Here is a 21,142-nt window from a genome sequence, read left to right on the forward strand (position 1 = left end):
TTAATGTTCTATTTCATGTTTTTTCTGGGCATCGATCCATAAACGTTCATGATCATAGTCTGCCAAATTTAGTGATTCAGAAACACAGAATGTCATTTTGGAATAGATGGACTGCTAAAATTCTAAGTAGTTTATAATAACTGATTTTAAATTTTTCACTCATATTTCATACAGTCATACTCCCTCAAGGATAGTAATATAAAGTATATGGGATGTATGCTAAAAAATAAATCACTGCAATTCTTCTTAACAGCCAAACACTTTGCATTTTTTTTGTAAAGATATTATGTAATTTTCTTCTCTCCATATCCTTTCCTGTCTAATCACAACATGTTCTCAACATCCGGATATTATGTGAAAAACCACTCTAATGTTTTCTTTCAGTTTAATTACTTTATGACTGCTCTTGTGTTCTTTAATGGTTTCAGTGGTCTTTCATACTCTGTGATTAAGTCCCTTCTGCTCAAATGAAGGCTACCCAGACTGTACAATTTTGTCTTTAATAGAATGCGGAATAATGTTCTGAAAGAAGAAAGCTCTTTCCCTCAAACTGTTTAGGGAACCCATAATTCACTTATGCTGTCTTCTGGCATTTGTATTCCTTTGCATGAGGGGCATTTAAAAATGCTACTTGTAGTGTCCAAAAAGATCATTGTATTAACATTAGGTAGATGCTTTCCAAATTTTCCTGAGCTATCTATAGCATGTAAGTAACCTGTACACTTTCCTGAGTGGTAATATGAGAGATTAGGTTAATATTTTTATTTAACTAATTGTTTCTTATCTTTAAAAGTCAGCTTAAAGACCAGTTGAAAATAAAATTTCATGTCTTGGCTCCAAGATAGTATGTTAACTTGTACAGAACCTTGTAGGCATTCAATCTATTCATTATACATTATCCTGTAGTTTTTCCCCGATACCTTTTTTCACTCATTTCTTGGTAACTGTTTTGGGTTTTTTTATTAATTTGAATCTGAGTAATGTTGTTGCAGGGTGTGATCTTCTCAACTTTGATTTTTCAGTGCTTGTTGTTTACAGTATTTTATACTTTAATATAAATAATATCTGCATAAGTCCCAAACCAGAAGTCCTTATACCTAGAAGATGAGAGTTTATATTCTGGTAATTTTAACATAAGTTTTATGATTTCTGGCAACCGTTTTTTAGCTTTAGCTCATTTTGTATTTCTAAGCATCTAACTTCTGTAACACAGCTTTAAGGATCTCTTTTATCTTCTAAACCCTGGACTAAATGTACTGAGATGTCCATGTAGCTCTCATTAATTCAGCACCAGTGGTCTAGTGTGCTCTGTGGTGCATGAGGCTTGGTTTATGTGGAATTAAGAGAAGATGCATTATGCAGTTTAAGTAATTAAAAACCCCCAAACTAGCCATGTTCCTCCTGGCCTTTTTGCAAGACTGAATTAGTCATAAGCAAATCCTGTTGAGACTGGAATTGATATAAGCTGCAAAGATAGTTGGGATTTCACTAGAAAGATTAGAAGTTAGGAATTCCATACAAGACTTTAGAAAGTTCATATAGTGGCTGTTCTTACTGAATACCAGAGAGTTCTGAATGAACTTAGGTACTCAACTGATAACGGAGGCTTATATAAACCGGATCATTCATATCCTTTCAATAATCTTTTGGCAGTTCCTTTGCTCAACTTTATATATATGAATCTAAGAAAAGTCAAGAGAGGATTTGATTTTCACTCTTCTTATAATTCCAAACTCAAAAAGGGAAACTTCATTAATACGTTTATTTAGATGAACTGCTTGACCATCACCTGATAGGCCAAAAATCCATTGGGATTAGGTAAGATTACTTCTTGTGCTTCTGTGCTTCAGATACTGATCTAAGCAAAATTCTGACCTTCCTGCTTATATGACATTTCAGAAGTAACACTTGGATGGATAATAGTTTGCAACAATGTTATATTCCACCTCAATCTGTTCCTTAATCCACTATTCAATTTTTGCAATTGCAGTAATTTGCCATACAAAGTCAGGTGACATGTAGAGAAGGAAAATTTGGGATACAGAGATAAGTGTTCTTCCAGCTGAAGTGTTTAAGGCTTTTTATGAGGTTTTGGAGTGCAGGATATTTATACCATCTGGCAGAGTTTCATACAATATTGACTTAAGGAAGTAGTATCTTTCATAGTTTGCCACTTTTTGCCACTTGTTTCACATCATTTTTTTGAATGCCTAAGGTTCTGTAGTACTTCTGTATTTTTAGTGTCTATGCTTACATTATGCAGGGCTTATTCGTGATTCACTGCTGACCCCCAGACACTTAGCATTCATTAACTTTGTTATCGCCTTCAGCAGTGTTTAGTATCATACTATCTCAAATTCTAAATAATAAAATAAAAATAGAAACACAGCAGAGAAAATCCAGTACATAAATGGAAGGACATTTCTCTGCATCACAAAAGTGTCTCTGGAGTTATTGACTCCTCCGTAACTACTTGCACTGCAGTGGTGTACCTGACGGATTGCCAGAAAGTCTTTGCCAATAAAGCTAATGATGCTCAGAGGGCAGTATTTGCTTGTTCTTTATAAGTATATGTTTTTGGATCTTTCTGCTGGTTTTCCCAATTTATTCTGTTCAGGGAACTTTTTAATATGGAGCACTGTTAAATAAGCTGCTATTAAACTTTGGAGTGCACTTTTTTCATTTGGGCATTTAGTTTTTAATTCTTTTTGAAAAAATCAGTACATTGTGTTTGCAAATTTTATATAGGCTTATGTTAGTCACAAAACATTTTGCTCTAAATCTGTCTACTGATCTTACTTCTCTGATATGATATGTATAAAGGGATATGAAGCCAAAGAATTTGAATTTTCTTGGTATTTTAGGTTCCAACTATCTAAGGTTATCTTGTCTTCAAAACTGCACAGGCATTTGTTGGAAGTAGGCTTTCTTACAAATTCTACCTAGATGCTACTTCAGGTCAAAAGCTGAAATATTGGAAAATCAGCCAGTTTGACTTTATCAGCTCTTTTGTTTATTGCTAGTAAAAATATAGCAGATGACAGATAAAGATCAAAACCAATAATGCATCTTTTAATTTAAAAATAGTGTTTAAACTTAGAAAAATGTGGTTTTCTACGCAAGCAAAACTTTTTTTCTAAAGCCATTTTCTTGTTTCAGTTATGGGTGATTTACACAGGGAAATTATTTTGCCTTCTTTTTAAATCAGCTTCTATTAAGTAAGGCAGATGGAAGTGTGCTGTACAGGGGCAGGTCGAGTACACAGCATTTTGTTCAGCATTATCCTACAAGGAGTGCTGTTTTTATTAAATATAATAATATTGTAGCGTCACTGTGGGTGTTTAACTGAATAGAACTGGCCATGTAGTATCTTAAGTGTCAAATTCAGTTTCAAGAGGTTTTGCATTCAGGTCAGGATATCTGGAGACAATAATCTGCATAATCAAAAGGAACATGTTGTAGTCCCTCATAAGCAAAGATGATTGAGAGCAAAATGGTTTAGTCTACTGCATTATGAGATTTCTGAGGTACTAAAAACTCTCCAGTGGTTATTTCTCCATTATCACCTACTTACTCTGCTGCTCAGTATAAATTATCTATCAGCTTTATTGTCTTCCTAATTGGTGGTTATGTTTTTCTTTGATTAACCCCTTACTGTGTGGAACATTTTCCTTCAGAACTGTAGGAGTGTTTGTACAGGTGTGCTCATGCTGCACTACAGAGACAGACTGGTTCCTTTCCAACCACTGTGCATTCAGCAGTTAATGCCAGTCTCATTCATCCACACTGCAGCCCCTTGGTCGTTCAAACTGTCCTGTGCTTGAAGATTTAGAATAATTTCAGTTGATGCTAGACTTAGGAGATGTGGATGCCTACCTCCATAGCCTAGCAGAAAGGTGTTTTATTGCTAAGAGCTAGCTGTAATGTTAGTGGCCAAGTATGGCACTGACACTGTGTGCTGATGTCAGAGTGAATACTATATTCACATTATATCAGTTTGCTCACTTTTACTTAATTCTGATCTGGGATGCTTTTCTCTGAGGTAAGTCAAGTGAGTCAGTGAAGTTCAAGGATGTAATGACTTTTCCGCCTTGGGACAGAAGAAGAAATAATTACAGTGGGATAAATATAAAATTCTAATATGATTTGAATGCCTTTTACAACCTTTGTATTTATTCTTTTTTCAAAATTCAACCTTTGCGACCCTTTCCTATTCGACATCCAACTTCCATATCTATTATTGAAATTCTAAATCCTACACGGGTTCATACTAATGTTCTGTTACGTAAAGGCTGCTGTAGGTAATAGATATGATGTTATTTAGAAGCTCACTTTTAAATTATGTACTTAAGTGATTAAATATGTATGTAATAAAATAAATCAAGATAATTGTTATTAAAATTTTTATTGTAGATATATAATTTTTATATAATTTAATTATTTAAAACTTAGGTACTTATTAAACCATAGTTAATGAAGTGTTTAGTAATGGCTAGGTATGTGATTATGAGAATGCTAACTCTTAAGAAAAAGTTATTTTTATAGTGGTTAGTTGGCAGGCAATATATATCATGATGGTGTGGCTGTCAATGAACATCTGAGTCTCTACATGTAAAATACTGCAAGTATAAATTCAAATGAGATGGGATAATTTGTAAAGAAAATAGTGTGATCCCAGCTTTTATTTTCTTTTAAATTCCATATTAACACTGAGTTTGGATTCTTCTGCATTGTTTCACTTCCCTTTCTATTGTGGGCAAAGCATAAAAAGCAGAAAAAAAGCAGAGACATCTAAAAAATAAAAACAAACCAAGATAGGTTCATCTGGATTCTCTCATGCTCGCTTTTACCTAGGAAATTAATCTAAAGAAAATTATATACGTTTGCATGCTGCGCAGATTGTGTAAGAAATGTGTTGCATTCAGTGGAAAATAACATGATACATAGATTTGGAGGAACAGCATCTTCTAGGAAAACATTAGACACCTACTTTTCTAGGCAGTGGTTCTAATCTACTCTGATAGTGCACAGAAATTTTCCTTATGTGTTCTTAGTGATTTGGTAACATTGGCCTATTAATGCAAGCATTTGTGTGCACTTGAAACTCCCTGAGAATTTGCTTCTCAATAGGCAGATCACAGACAAATTTTCTGTCTAACATGAATTTGAAGAGAGGAATTTTAAATGCTACTCCCTTTACTGGATTTATTCTTGATTCAGCCTTAGTGCTGAATTGACACTTGCAGTTCTCAGACTTTGTATTTAAACATGATACAATACTGAACAGGTAAAGACTATTTTTTTAGTACTGGCATGGGGTGAAATAAAGGATACTGATAAGTGGTGTATGGACCTACATGACAGCCTTGTTTTAAAAAAGCAGTTAAAACACCATAATCTTCAATTTCTATGAAATTTTATGCCTAAATTCTTAATCCAACAGCTGGTATGAAATACTCTGTTTGTTGTTATTACAATATAAATTTACACCATGTGCACAGAGTCATTCTCTACACTGAGTAAAGGGGCATCACTTCTCTTGGGCAGGCATAAATATTTTATGAAGTTTGGCACCATTCTGGTCAGAAAATTTTTTTTTTTTTAATTTTTTTTTTTTTTTGCACTTGGATCATAATCACATATAGAATTTTGTGGTGTATCATTTTCATAACTGGTTTTTCATAATTAATATATGTATCTGCTCATATCCATTATTTAAATATTTTCTTTGTGCAATTCAAAGGCTAAAGAAGGTTCAATGGCTAGGATGCTTTATATCATACCAGTTGATTAGAACTGAAACATTTGACTCCTTTTCAAGTTATGGCCCGTGCCTTGTGACTCACAGCAGCAAAGACAGTCAGAGCTGCAAGTCTTTTTTTAAACCACCGTCCTGCAGCATGAGTCAGGCTTTAGATCTGGCCTTTGTCCTTCCTTTGTCTTTGTTCTTATCATTTGTCCTGCCCCATGGTTACAGTCTGTGATTATAGCATATTCCTGATTTGACTGCAATTTGTTCCTCATGAATGCCAGGGAAAATTATACAAGATGCTAACTTCATTCTTCAGGAAGTGAAACTACTTTACACTGAGTTGTAAAGGGCACTTTAAAAAACAAACCCCAAGTTTCCAACCTTCAGTGCCACCTCTCTGCAAGGTTAGCTTGCTGAGGTGTAACCTCTTATTTCAAGGGTCATCTTGATTTTAGTAGCATCATCAGTGAAGTGTCCAATTAATTTATTCTCCAAAAATCAAAGAATTAAAAAGACATATTTTGCATCCTTTTTGAATGTGGACTTCGGTATCTAGAAAGGATTACACAACTGTATGATAAAAAAAAAAAGAAAAATGAGATGAATAAATTCCTTTTCTCCCTAGCTCTTTTTTTCCATAAGGTAAGTATGAATATTCTTTATTCTTCCCTTCATGCTTTCAGCCTTTCGTTAAAAATGGCACCACTATCAGTTTGGTGGGATAATACTTCCTTTATAAAATATGATGCTTACAAGATAATACACTCTGATTTTATGTAGAGATCTGCTATTCATTCGTTACTGGGTATATCTCTGCTTGTCTTACATTGCCTGAAGTGGTATAAAGCAGAAAGTTAGTATTTACATATCTAGTGACTGTTTTTGTTATTGCTTCTGTAAAGCTTTCTGAAAATGTTTTAATATCTTAAGACTTTGAGACTGGGAGATAAAAAGCTAAATAATGCAACTACACGTATTTCTTCAGGAACTCAAGTTTGGGTTGTAAATTGACCTTCTAAATCATTTAGTGAGATTAATGAGCAGTAAGTGCTTGGCAGAACTAACATTAGATTGTTATGTTTTTGTCATAACCCATAGACAATGCTTCAAAGCTGTACCAAAAAGTAGTTGCTGGCCAACCTGTATAGTTTTTGTATTCGGACACACCAGGTTTTTTTTTTTTTTTCTATGAATAATACTTTTACCCTTTTTGAAATAGGACCAATGAAAATTTTATGGGCCATTTCTTGTAGAACTATGGCTTTTACACTGTAGTTTCAGAAGTAGCAACCTGAGAGGAAAGATGACGTGGAACATTCTGCATTGCCTTACTGTAAAATAAATTAAAAAGTAATTTTCAAGGAGAGAATGGTCACTGGATATAACAAAGTTATTTTTCTCTGCAGCGGGTTTCTCCTTGGCAGGTTTCCTTGTGTTTTAAGTTTTTTCTAGATTGTGGTTTTGGGCACAATTGTAAGCAGATAGTATCCTACAAAAGCACAGCAAATCAGTCATCCCTGTCTAACCTGTGCTTCAGAGAGCAATAATTTGATACCCACTTCTACCCAATACATTGGTTGTCTATGCCAAAGATCTATTCTTCCCTTGCCCTCTTGCAAGATGATACAGCAAGCACCTAGTTCCTGCATAGCCAAAGGTAAAGCGGAGCTCAGCTGCTGAGAAGTCTTGCTTTCTTCTTCTGCATATTTGAGATTAATAGTTTCACATTTGGATGGAACTTGAAAGCAAGTTAACATTTAATTGTAGCAATGCTTCCACAAGTGCATCAGTCCATTTTTATGGCAAGTTCAGGGAGGGTCATTGAGTGATATGCTCCAGGGATAGGCTTCTGTTGAAAATATGGAAAACTTCAGTTGTAGCATACTTTAAGTAGCTTGGGGTCATTGAAGGTACAATAGGTTTTAACAAGTCATCCTAGAGCTCTTTAGAACAGAATGGATATTAATTAGTTTGGAGTAAATACTTCAGAGCAGACTGCACGCATCTCCAGTGTTTCTGATAACACAGAGTTTAGGAGTTTTAAGTCTACCTCAGACCAGGAGACTGTCAGTTCTGTCCCTCACAGGGGTAGGAAAAAGTACAGGAACACTGGGAACAGTGCTATTTTCCTAATGGCATCATCTTCATCTGCTTAATTGGACTTCAGACTTTCACTCAGATGCTCATCTGAGCTAGAAAACGGGATATCTAAAAGGTAGTTTTCTTGACAACTGAAGAAAAAAATAATATAACCTATAGAGAACAATTTTCTGTAATCTGATTTTATATATAATATGAAAAATTTGGCCAAGTAATAGATAATGTAGATGGTAAAGAACTGTACTCTCACTGAAAACAGTAAGCCCTCATGAGTAATCAGGTTGTAGAACAAAATGCTAAAAAACATTCCATTGGAAAGCAGAAACATCTGCACGGGAAAGTACTACAAACATCTTTGTGTGGCTCTGTGATGCTGCACAGTGCTTCTCAGCACAATATGTCATCATCTTGCTGCTGCTGGAATTTAGATTCATATTTGTTTAACTTGTGGTACAGGTTTATTTTAGATTTATTTCCAGTTTTTGTCATTTAATTCATGTTTTCAGATTTTTATGTATGCAACAGATTTAGCAGAGCACTGACAGAAAAAGAGAGAAAAACTGATAAAAATCTGGCTATGCCAAGGAGCTGAGAGAGCTAAAGGAATACTGTCAAATTACTAAAACCAAAATATAGGTTATGTAAACTAAACAGCTTGGCTCTTGCTATTTATTACTTGGCTACTGTTTTCCTTTAGAGATGTTCCAGTCTTGCAAGGTGAAATGGTTTCTACACCCAAACATTTGCTGTACTAAGTACAAAGTACATTAATGATACGTTTAAAATTGGGTAATACCAATATTATAATATTATTCAAGATTAAATACAAAAAGAAAGATAGTGTGCCTTATATAGTAAAAAGTAAGTAGGACGTTCTTTCAGTTTGAGCCGTACAAGATGTGATTAGTAACACAGGTAAGTATTACCTTGTTCAAATCTTTCCAATTTGAGAGGAATGATTCAAGTGCTCACAGGTATATTATTTATATGTCTGCATGCATATGTAAAGAATCAAAAACTATTCCCACTAGACTTAGTGGAACTTTACTATTATGACCAGTGGGAACTTGACCAGGTTGTTTGTAAGAACATAGTGTATAGGTTACAAAGTAAAGGAGTCACAGAAGTGGTTTGCCTCTGGTTCACTCTCTGCATATTACTTGGCAATTTGAAATTTGTATGTACTGTTCTCCCCATTTCTATATTTGGCATTGTCACCCTTTAATAACTTTTCCAAAATGCTTTAAGATCCTGTACATTTCCTATAAGCACATGGTGCAGTCTATTTTTGTGTCTGCTTTGCATTGTACTCCAGATGGCATTGATCTATTTTTGGCATATACATCTTTGTGGCTCCTCTGGGGACAAAAAATAGGAATGATAAGCATATTCCTCGAAATGAAGATAGCTTTTTCAAGATGAAGTTTGTATGTTATGCTCAAAGCAGGAAAGTTGACTATCGTATATCATGGAAAGTAGTATCTCACATTTACATTTTTTTTTAAAGAGCTTTTTCTAATTGAATGAGATGGTAGCTGACTGAACAAAAATCCAGTCTTATGAGTAATCACAGAGCGAGTCTGCTTGAGAGAACTAATGCACTCTATTCTTTGTGCTTTTGCTTGATGGCTAAATTGCCTTTTTCTTTTTTTTTCCTTCAGTAATATAGCTGTCATTAACTGGGATTAGATGAAGGGTTGTGTTTGTCTGGTTTTTTTTATTTCATCTGGGATAAATCCTGTAAGAGTTGACTGATTACGTGACGTCTGCCTTCTGCATACTAGCTTCAGCTGGAAGACAGATATGCAAAGTTGCCAAAGAAAATAATACACACTAAACAATTCCCTTTATGTAAATGAACTAAAAGAACTAAACTCTTTATAAGAGTACGTGTTCATTCCAAGTGATCAGCATCACGTTTTGGGTTTTGGATCAATGGGTGTGGTTCTTTGGTGTATCTGAAAGAAGCTTATGTGGTAATATCCAGATAGAAGATGGCTTTTAAGCTCTAATACATCATGGATCAGAGAAGCATCTGCACTGCCTGCCTGCTTCTGTGATTTGTTTTGTCCATCCAGTCTGTGATACTCTTAGTCTGTTTTGTGAGGCTGAGTTTTGTATTTGAATTAATTGTTTGTTTCATGCTAACAGAAATGGACTAGATTATACTGAATTCTCTTTTGGTAACAATATGTAAAGGGGAACTTTGCATTATCCTGTGTCCAGTTAAATAAATCTGCTTCCAAAGAGTTCTGTTAAAGGAAGAACTCTGAACTGTCTCTCCGTGTTGATACTGAATTAGCAAAAAAGAAAGGTAAATATATGACTAACTTCACCATTAGTGGATGCTGTGACTGAAGACTGGACCGCAATACTTATGTGCAGTGCTCCTGAAGCTGAAGATACACAGTCATGATTTCCAGCAAGATTTTAGTCTACCACAACACTTCTGGGGGCACGCATACAGAAACTTATAAAAGTACTAGACGGCGTAAAAAATCTCTTGGAGAATTGTTCCAAAATGGATATCGTGTCAAAGCTGGACATAATATCCCTGAAAAGGAAGAACAACATACTTTTCGAAACTCTCTGGTGTCTTGTTATAGGGTCGGCTCATACTGGGGTAAGGTCTGACTCTAAAATTTTCTTCAGAGCTGTAGTTTGTGTTTCTGTCTCTGGTGCTAGTGTTGTTCTCTTCTAAAAAGACATTATATTTAATTTTTCAACTTCAAAATAACACTGCAGTATTTCAGTTTCTTTCTAGGAAAAATTCCTTCCCAAACACACATGCTTTAATGTGCTCATATCTCCCTCATCAAAGGGGTTCAGTGTTCACCTAGAATCAAGTAATCCACTCTTTACTGAAGGATGGAATGTAGAATTCTGCAGTGGTGGAGTTATTAAGAAATTATTTTTAAAACTGCTGTCATTATCTTAACAGGTGTAAAAGTAAGTTAAAGACATGCAGCAGAGAGATTTATTGACAAGTCTTTGATACAACATTGTTTGAAAGCAATTACTATACAACCTATGTAGATTCTGAACTTGATGGAGTTTCACTGTTCTGGTTCATAGGGTATTGATTTTTTTCATGCTGTGGGCTGTTTTCCCTGCTTGTACACTTGCATAACAGAGGCAGGGAAATGCATCAAAATATTTTGGCTGTGTTGCTTCCAAGGAATAGCAGATTCTTTTCCTCCCATGCTATTTCTTCTTGTCTTGTTCTTTGAGCTTTCATTTTCAAACCTATATACAGAGCATGGAATCTGAGGTTGCTCTGCTGTGCTGTGTGAAGGCATTCAGGATAGGATTATTTTGCATCCTAAAAATTACCCCTCCATTATATGTGTCTCAGAAAAAGTTCTGATTTCCTAAATATAGATTCTGGTTTGTTCAGTTTTCAGTAAACCATACAATCTTAATGAAATTCAGGGTAGAAGTAGCCATTGATAGGTTTGATGAAGATACCATTCTGATGAATGGGTGAATGGTTTGTCAGGAATTCAAATGGTATATAGAATCTCTGTGTATTGAATCCTTATACCAATATTTTGTATATGCTATTGTCAATAAGCAAGAAAAAGCAATATATGGCAATAAGAAAGGGATTATGTGTCTCATTGATGAGAAATAATGTAATGCTTGATGCTGTTCTGGTAGATTGACCTCTCATGTTGAATGAAGAAACATCCTAATTCCTGTTTCTGTTTTTTAGAATCTTGCTAAAGACACACAAGTTTAGTTGTGATTTCCTTCTCTTCCTCTTTATAGATTTAAAATCATAAATTTCCTTTTTTTGGGGGTTTGTAACCCATGGGTAATCCTGATTGCTGCTGTGTATTAATCCAGTGGAAAGCATCAGTTCAGCAGAGAGACTGCAAGACTGTCTGACAGGCAGGAAAATACCATATTTCAGCACCTGTAAGACTTCAAAGTCAAATAAAGCTTAAAATAATGTTGTTTGTTTTGCTGTAAACTTTATAGAGAAAATAATTTTCTCCTGTAATTGCATTACTACTGGCACATAGTTTATTGGTCATGTTTATATCACTGTTCTGGTCTAAAGCATCCGTTTTACTGGGTCATTAGTAAAGAGTCAGAAAGTGATAGCTGGAGAGTATTTGCACCTCACCTCACAGAACTGAACAAGTATGTAGTGAAATGAATAAAAATACTCCTGTTGTATTTGAGATCTAGCCCAGTATTTTAACATAGTATATTGTTACCTATTGCACATATCATTGATTTCTGTAATATTTTACACTGATTTCAGGTTTTTGGGTGGTATTTGGCCTCTCTTAGTGACCCTTCAAAATTGGCCTGGAAGATGTGTGTAATTTTTCTATCTAAATTCAGTGTATAGAAGAATATCAGGAGGGGTAGGCATTTGCTCTCTGGGAGTCAGGTGTGGTTCTTGTGGTCTTTTTTGTTGGGTTTTTGTTTTACAGGTTCCAGGTTGAACACTCAGAATCTGAAATAAAATTAAACCACACGTGTTATCTAGGAAATTACCTAGTAAAAATAACAGAACATATTACACACATATTTTACATTTTGAGTATACTTTGAAGATGGTCTGTTAGCTGTACAGGGAACACAGGTAGCTAAAGAAATATTTTCACAGTAAGAAAATAAACCTGTGGTATACACAGAGGTTCATTTGAATCATCATACCTATGACTCGAATTATTTTACTAGAGGCAGAAACTATTGACTAAAATACTTTGTCTCATATTGTTAAAGGAATCTGGTTTGATAATCATAAAAGTTTTTTCTGGTCTAGAAATCTATGAATGTCTTAGCTTTATCCTGGGCATTGCAGCTGAAATAAACTCCAGCTCAGAAGCATAGTTTGGTCATCCATTTAGAAGCAGAAGACTGACAAACTGAAGAAGCACTTCATTTTATCTGTATATTTTTCCTGTGATTAGATAGATTTTCTAGGTAAATTAAATCTTTTTATACTTATTTTTTCTATAAATTTTAGTGTAGAATATTATATCTTATTCCAGTCAGATCCCCTAAGAAAATTCTGATATAAAACCTCTTGCCACGAAGAAGGTAAGTGACATGATGGAGCCAAAACAGCAAGTACTTCCTGAGCATTCCATTCAGCAGTTTGCAATTAACTTTAGCAGGCAGGATCCTATGAAGTGTGGAAAATTAGAATAGACTTTACTGTAATACATAAGAAGCCTACCCTATCTCAAGTATTGATTGTATCATTTAAATGTAAAACAGTTTTGTAGTTACTTCATATTAAAAGAAATTATTCTTCCCCACATGTATAAAATACATTCCCAAATATTTCTAAGGAAAGAGAGATGTACACATTCATATATGTAGCTGAGATATCTTGGGGAAAATGGGAATTTTTGTTAGTGGTCCTATTATAGAATTTTGCTTACTGTTCTTGATACATAAAAAAACATCAAAAATTTCTATTCTTGGTGAGTTGGTGGGTCTGAAAGAGATAACATCTTAGCTGTGAGTCAAATTTGATTTGAAAATGGGGAGAGCATAGCATGGGGTATTTTGTTACTGTTTACATGTGATTAGTTTTCAGAGACAGGCTATTTTTTTGCAGACACTTTGTGTCAATAATTACCCTTGAGTTAAATCCATCAAAATCTTTTCTATTTAACTTGTTTTAATTTTGATCTTATGTGGATTCATAGTAAGCTACCTACTGAATAATTTAGGCCATTTTCAGTTTTACAACAGTGTCATTGCAAGAAGGTTATTGCTGTGAGGATTGCTGTGTCATCAGTTTACGGATGCATGTATGATAGCAAGCACACTTCTGCATGTCATTAATACCAGTACCAGAATGAAGTGCTATTTGGACTTTTCCTCTGGGAATTATTCAGTTGATTCCTCATCCCCTTGCTAAGTTCAAGGTGATATAAATAATCATACATTTAGGGGCAAACTCATTTCATCTGAGTTTTATGCTTACAATTTATTCTCAGCAGCAGCTTTTTGTAGTCTATTTGAAGAATAAGGCTGAAACCTCTGAATTACCTGCAGTCTTTCAAAATGCACATAATTTACTAGAGGGTCAAGTAGTCAATGCTATTAAATGTTTTAGAGTGCCAAACAGATTCGTTCAAAGACAGCACGTCTTATCTCTTTTACAGTCAAGCTTTAGAAACAACTGTTCAAGAATGGGAATTCTCCTTTCTCCCTTGTTTCAGTTCAGCTAGTATTAGTGGATGCTGCCAACAGACGACACAAAGTCTTTGCATGGTATAAGCTACCAGGAAGGTATGCATACTGGTGCATTGTACAGTGTAATTTGTCCCTACTATGTAGAGTTGTTTTGGCTGACCGACTCATTGTGTTAATAGTGTTAATGGGGAGTAAACACTGCAGGTGTAGTGGGTTTCACTTGCAAACACTGAACGAACTGATGGTTGTATGCTCAGCCCCTGAGAGCAAGATACTGTGAGTACCTGGAAACAAGGTTACTCAAACCTACCAGCTGCAGCCCTGACATTGTCCAGTCCTTTTATGTGTTTTGTTCAGATCACTTTTCAGATTTCTTTTTTACACTATTCTGGAATACCCATCTCTTTGCAGTCAGGTGAAGTCCCTAGTGACTGGAAAAAGGCAAACATTGCACCCATTTTTAAAAAGGGTAGAAAGGAGGACCCTGGGAACTAGCGATCTGTCAGCCTCATCTCTGTGCCTGGGAAGATCATGGAACAGATCCTCCTAGCAGCTACACTAGGGCACACGGAGGACAGGGAGGTGATTCAAGACAGCCAGCGTGGCTGCACCAAGGGCAAGTCCTGCCTGACCAATGTAGCGGCCTTCTATGATGGAGTGACTACATCAGTGGACAAGGGAAGAGCTATGGATGTTGTCTATCTGGACTTCTGTAAGGCTTTTGACATGGTCCCCCACAACATCCTTGTCTCTAAATTGGAAAGATATGGGTTTGATGGGTGGACTGTTTGGTGGATGAGGACATGGTTGGATGGTTGCATCCAGAGGATAGTGGTCAACAGCTCAATGTCCAGATGGAGATCGGTGACAAGTGATGTCCCGCAGGGGTCAATATTGGGACCAGTACTGTTTAATGTCTTCATCAACAACATAGACAGTGGGATCGAGTGCACCCTCAGCAAGTTTGCAGATGACTCCAAGCTGAGTGGTGCGGTTGGCATGCCTTAGGGACCGGGTGCCATCCAGAGGGGCCTGGACAGGCTCAAGAAGTGGGCCCATGTGAACCTCATGAGGTTCAACAAGGCCAAGTGCAAGGTCCTGCACCTGGGTCAGGGCAACCCCAGGTATCAAGACAGGCTGGGGGATGAAGGGATTGAGAGCTGCCCTGCCAAGAAGGACTTAGGGATACTGGTGAATGAAAAGCTGGATGTGAGCTGGCAATGTGAGCTCGCAGCCCAGAAAGCCAACCGTATCCTGGGCTGCATCAAAAGAAGCATGGCCAGCAGGTCGGGGGAGGTGATTCTGCCCCTCTGCTCTTCTGAGACCTTACCTGGAGTACTGCATCCAGCTCTGGAGTCCTGAGCACAGGAAAGACATGGACCTGTTGGAGCAGGTCCAGAGAAGGGCCACAAAAATGATCAGAGGGATGGAACACCTCTCCTATGAGGAAAGTCTAAGAGAATTGGAGTTGTTTAGGCTGGAGAAGAGAAGGCCCCAGGGAGACCTTATTGCAACCTTTCAGTACTTAAAGGGGGCCTATAAGAAAGATGGGGACAAGTTCTTTAGTAGGACCTGTTGCAATAGGACGAGGGACAATGGTTTTAAAGTAAAAAAAGGGTAGACTTAGACTAGATATAAGGAAGAAATTTTCTATATTGAGCATGGTGAAACAGTGGAACAGGTTGCCCAGAGAAATGGTAGATGTGCCATCTCTGGAAACATTCAAGGTCAGGTTGGACGGGGCTCTAAGCAACCTGAATCTAGTTGAAGACATCCCTGCTCAGTGCAGGGGGGTTGGACTAGATTACCTTTAAAGGCCCCTTCCAACCCAAACTATTCTGTGATTCTATGAAAATCATATAAAATGGCATGCATATGGGAATCTAATAATGGATCTGTTTGGGTCTTGAAAAGTGTAGAATACTGGAAAGAATTCATTTGCTATCATGATAAGGAAAACTGTGATTTTAATTTCATTTTTATCTTCTTATTTGAACCACACAAAGCAGGTAATACACAGGTTTCTGAAGGTCAAAATTTGATCCTTTCTGTGTCATAATTCCTTCAGCTATAAAACACAGCCCCACAAGTAATGTCCTAGACAAGATACAGAAGTTACAAGGTGATTGTAACCTTTTACAATTACAGGCCAGTTCTATTTGTAGTTCAAGTAAACGTAAACTCTCCACTTTTTTTTTTTTTTTTTTTAATTCTATTCTCTGAAGGGAAATCTTTAAATAGTGTAGGCTGTAGCAAATGCAGTACTTAATAATGATTTTTCTTCTTTCACAAAAAATACATTGAAGCCATAATCTTTTTGTTCTATTATTTGATGTCTCAGCAACTGAAATACATCTAAGATTGTAAGAATTTGGAGATAGAGGTTTTGTTGCTAACTTTGATGTTTCTCAGGCTTCTTTTTGAAACATTGCAATGGGTAACTTGGGCACCTCATTAACTTCAGATGCAATGCAAAGCAATTGAACAGAAGGCTTTTTCCTCCACCAGCCATTTTTCAAAAAGTTCTTAGGGAGTGAAGTGAGGGAGGTAGCTGGATGGAACAGAGATGAGAAAGTTTAGGGTCCTTTCCATCCCTGTCCAGCCACACCTCTTTGGACAGGAGTAGCAGAAGGACATGTCTCTCACGGTTTTCAGCACTATGATCCAAAATGATCATCCTCTAACTGCAAACAGATCTGAAGTTTATAATTATTAAGCAACATTTTATTGCTTTTCATCTAGATCCCCAAACCCAGTTTTCCAGTTGTGATTAATCTTCAGAGTTCCCTACAGTCAGTAATTAAAAAGAAAATTTATATCCATGTAATAGACAGGAGTGATTTTCTACTTTATTCAGGGTACTTATGAGCCTTATTAAGGCTACTTATGAGCCTTAGCAAGAGCAAAAATTTTATTTAACAACTTTCCAAGAATACTGTGGAAATAAAGCCTTGATTTAAACACATCTCGCCACATGCATCTTGGCTCTTGAGGGGAACCTGTCAACTCCACTGAGATGATGAAAGTTGTGACCAGGTTTATATGTTTGCCAGATCCAGTCTTTCCTTAAGTTTCTAGAAATAAAATGTGGTTTATAGCACTGGAATTGGGTAAAACAAATGTCAATAAAGAGAATATAGGAGAAGAAGCTGGCCTGGACCTAACTGTTACAGTTGCAATACCACGTTACACAACTTTTATATAACTCCTGGCTGTACTGTCCGATAAAAATTATCCTCAAAGCCTTATTTTAATTTTATGAGCTGTGCATGTGTATAATACACAGTGTACTTTTATTCATATGCCAAATATCTGCAGCCAAATTATTTACTATCAGCATAAGTCTCTTTTAATAATTTAAGCCTTTAATCTTCTATAGTATTTTCTCTTGCGCACACTCTCTCCGTGTATGTCTCGCTGGCTTTGTAGTTGTCTGGGAATTGCTGTTCATGCAACCTGATTTCAACACAAAAATGTTATTTCATTGTAAAACCAGTTACTTCTTTAATAGCCAAAGTGCAATCTATTCTTATAGTCTGATAGAAAGAATTATAGTATATTTGTCATTTTTAAGAGTGAATGTGTTGTTTCTCTGTTCTCCTGCTTGGGTTTTTTGAAATTAGGGTAGAGATTGGGAGCATTATTACAATAAAAGATTTTACGTCATTAAGACTTACCAATTTAATCAGGCATATACACAGTTTACTTCATCCAGGTTATCAGATCTCTTGCCCATAATCTCTTATTTTTCACTAAGCAATGTGGGAGCTGGGACGACTGAGGAGTTTCAGATCTGTATGTGTCTTTGTCAGCCTGGAAGAGAAGGACATGTGCACTAGAACTACCAACAGAACCTCAGTGAGGTTTTTTCCCCCTAGCTTTCAGCCTGTATGTCTCCTCCCATGGCTTCCTACATAAACTAAGGCTTTCTGGTAGGATACTTCAGTTATTAAGGAAATAAGTTTAAAACCATTTGAAAAAAACTGGTAAGGACCTTGGAATCTTTAAATATGGAAGAACATTTCAAAGGTATTTGACATTTTGCATGCTACCTGTGTTGATTTAATTGATCGCTGTCATTGTAAGTGAAATGTTGTTATAATCTGAATTATTCTTTACTAGAGCTTTTTTTTTTCTTTACTGCAGGCTTAAGGTTTCTAAGAGCCCTTAGACTGATACAGTTTTCAGAAATTTTGCAGTTTCTGAATATCCTTAAAACAAGGTAAGAATTTTTCTTACATACTGAGTTAGTTGCATTGGTGACAGAACATAAATGGCTTAGGTTTGTGGTCCTAGTAATATATGATTTTCTTTTCTGGAAAAAAACACTTGTTATCTGTTCTTTAAACCTTTTTCTGCTGATGAATGATTTATTGGTGTCAGCATCTTTTGCTATGTGATCAGTAGATTTTACTTGATGTGTTGTTACATTTGAAATATCTGGGCAAGTCTGTGCTGATAAATTAAAAGCAGAATGAATTACAGAGCTCTGCACTGATTAAACATTGCTGCTTTCCACCTAATCAGTCCATATTCTGCTGCCTTGGAAAAACAGAAATCAAAATTAATTCAACAGAAGACAGTTAAAAAGTATTTTGAGAAATAATCATTGTGGCTCTATTTCAGTTTTTTTGAACTGAGCATCCTTCTGCACATCAAAAATATATTAAAAATTAATTTTACACTGAGCTATCTTTATATTGTGTTCATTGTCATTAGCATTTATTTCAAAGAACAATTAAAATACTCCAAGTAACCGTCTGGCTTTCACTGATTCTTTGGGCTATTAATACGTGAAAGTTGTGCAGAAGCAGCACAACTTTGAACAAAAGATCACTAAATAAAAATGAAAGGAACCTTCCCATGCCTTGCAGTTGAAGACACATTGCCTTTCATCATTCCCTAAAATGCCCCAGGTGAAGTATTGGACCCAGCTTCCAATACTTACTGTAAACTCAGTTCCATTCTGAAATCCTATGCTCTCTCCACCTGTTGATGATGCATGTGTGAGGGCTTTTATATGCAAGTAACTCCATTTACTTGCTATGTTCATTGGTAGAGATGGCGAAATAGATTCTTGAGATTTGTACATGCTCATGGTAAACAGCTGTTTCTTCAACTCTTAACCTTGAAACTATTCTCTTTGCTGTAAAACTCTTGCACTACCTGTCTTTAGCTGTGTGACTGTAAGGAATTCAGTTCTTGTCAAATAAAGAAATGAAAGAATGTGCAGTGAAGATGTAGTCCAGTAGCTTAGAATACTACCAGTATGGTAAAGGAGAGTAATTTGTGCAGGGGCTTAGAATATCCAATGATTTTGCATTTAACACACAGAACAACCTCACCAAAAGAAATGGCAGTCAATAGAGAAGCCCCATAAACTCAAAGGATTTTGGATAAAGGCTAAAAGCCCCTTCAGGAGTGGTGGATTTGTAAACTTCCAGATCCATAAGTGAAGAAATACTGCATTAATCACATTCAGTGAATTCAGAGCTGGTTATTCAAGATTGACCTGTTCGTTTAAATAGCATTTCTCTGGTACAAAATTTACTGTTAGATTAGATATCATCATCTCTGTGATTATTTATATGAATGTCCAAATATCTGTAAACCTCAAATGTTGATTGTTAGAAAGCCTGTAAAGCAAAGCTTTCTTACATGACTGTTTCAGTTTACTCAACTGGTTAATCCCCAGCAGTTCATCAATAACACCATTTATTTAATTTAAAAGCTGCCAGTGTCTCAAAACAATTTTTTCCATCTCCCTGTTCCTGGTTCTTCAATAGAAAGACATGTCTGCTCTCTTTTGTATCTTACTTAATAACCTGAAATGAACTAAGTAATTTGGATACTATCAATGTTCACAAAACATCATTTTATAAAATGGATGAGTCAAATTAAAACAAATGAACAGAATGTCATTTATGAAAAGTTTTTAGTTACACCTGACTTGACCAGGTACGTGCCTTGGTTTTTATTTATTGTCTTACATGAATTTACCTTTTAGAAAGCAAAAAATTAGAAAATTCATTTATTACTGCTACTGCTAACTTCAGTGAGAAATTTTCATGTTTTCAATATGCTCTTAAGTATCATCACAAACAAGAACTATGGTTCATGTGGTGGGTACACTTTTTCTGTTACAGTACCAAAATATTTTTTAATTTAGAGTTTCTATTTCTGCATTATTAATCTTCCTAAAAAAAAAAAAAAAAAAGCAGCACGCTGAGCACTTGTGGTTAATGGACAATCTTTAGTAATTCTGCAAGAGTTAGAGCAGTTAAACTAGTAGTCTCAATAAATTTGTTTTTAATTAAATAAAATTTACTTCCCTAAATTCAAGCAGTAATTTCAATTACATAGAGTGGCCTTAAACTGTTGTTATTACCTTAAACTCTTACACTGTATTGTATGCTTTTGACCAGCTACTGCAACATTGTTTTGCTCAGGGATGTTTAAAAAACTTACAGAATTAATATATTTTAGCATTTGTTGCAATCTACTTTTAAGGTTTTGATGAAATTTTCAGCATCATTGTTGGTGAACATAAAGACCAAGGATTAATGACAGAATTTGAATTGTTGAACTGAGATAGCAAATTCAGTATATCATTACTAGCTCTGAAATGATAGTATAGGGGAAAAAACCTAACACTTAAAAATTCTGCAAAAGATAAAAGTGTTCTTTGTTCGAGGTGATATGTGTTTATATGAAAAAAATATGGAACTAATTTGACTAGAGGTGTTTCAGTGTGCTTAGCATTATTAACAAGTAACTACTGACAAGATGAGAAACTGATAGACTATAGAGGGCACTGTTGTGTTTTTAAAATTTGGGGCAATTAGAGAAGAAATTTTGTCCCTTTTTCCCTCATTCCTCCCAGTAAAGAAAAAAGTTTACTCTAACCTATAAATTAAAATTATTCCTGGAATTAGTGACTGAGATATGAGGATTAAAGGAGCATATATTGCATAATGAGTAGAAGGGCCATTTCAAACACTGGAATCCAAAGGAAGAAGCAAAACAATGCAAAAATAGAAGCAGTGAGAAGACTAGCAAAGTAGTATGGTTGTGAAAGATAATTATTAGAATAGCTGAAAAATTATTAATTATATTTGA

At 35.6% G+C, this 21,142-nt stretch overlaps 1 protein-coding gene across 50 annotated transcripts in view; it reads left to right on the forward strand.

Moving 5' to 3' along the window:
- Window positions 1-21,142, forward strand: part of KCNMA1 (potassium calcium-activated channel subfamily M alpha 1) — a 528,098-nt gene that overhangs the window by 327,256 nt on the left and 179,700 nt on the right. For 48 of the 50 annotated variants that reach the window (XM_069796228.1, XM_069796227.1, XM_069796226.1 and 45 more), the window contains one exon: window positions 18,170-18,245. In XM_069796228.1, coding sequence (XP_069652329.1) covers window positions 18,170-18,245 — 76 coding nt within the window. Of the gene's footprint in view, window positions 1-9,878; window positions 10,476-17,796; window positions 18,053-18,169; window positions 18,246-21,142 lie in introns of those variants that run through there. The other 2 variants (XM_069796254.1, XM_069796255.1) reach the window with 2 other exon arrangements.

This window comes from Haliaeetus albicilla, chromosome 11, assembly GCF_947461875.1.
Source record: "Haliaeetus albicilla chromosome 11, bHalAlb1.1, whole genome shotgun sequence".
Lineage (NCBI taxonomy): Eukaryota > Metazoa > Chordata > Aves > Accipitriformes > Accipitridae > Haliaeetus > Haliaeetus albicilla.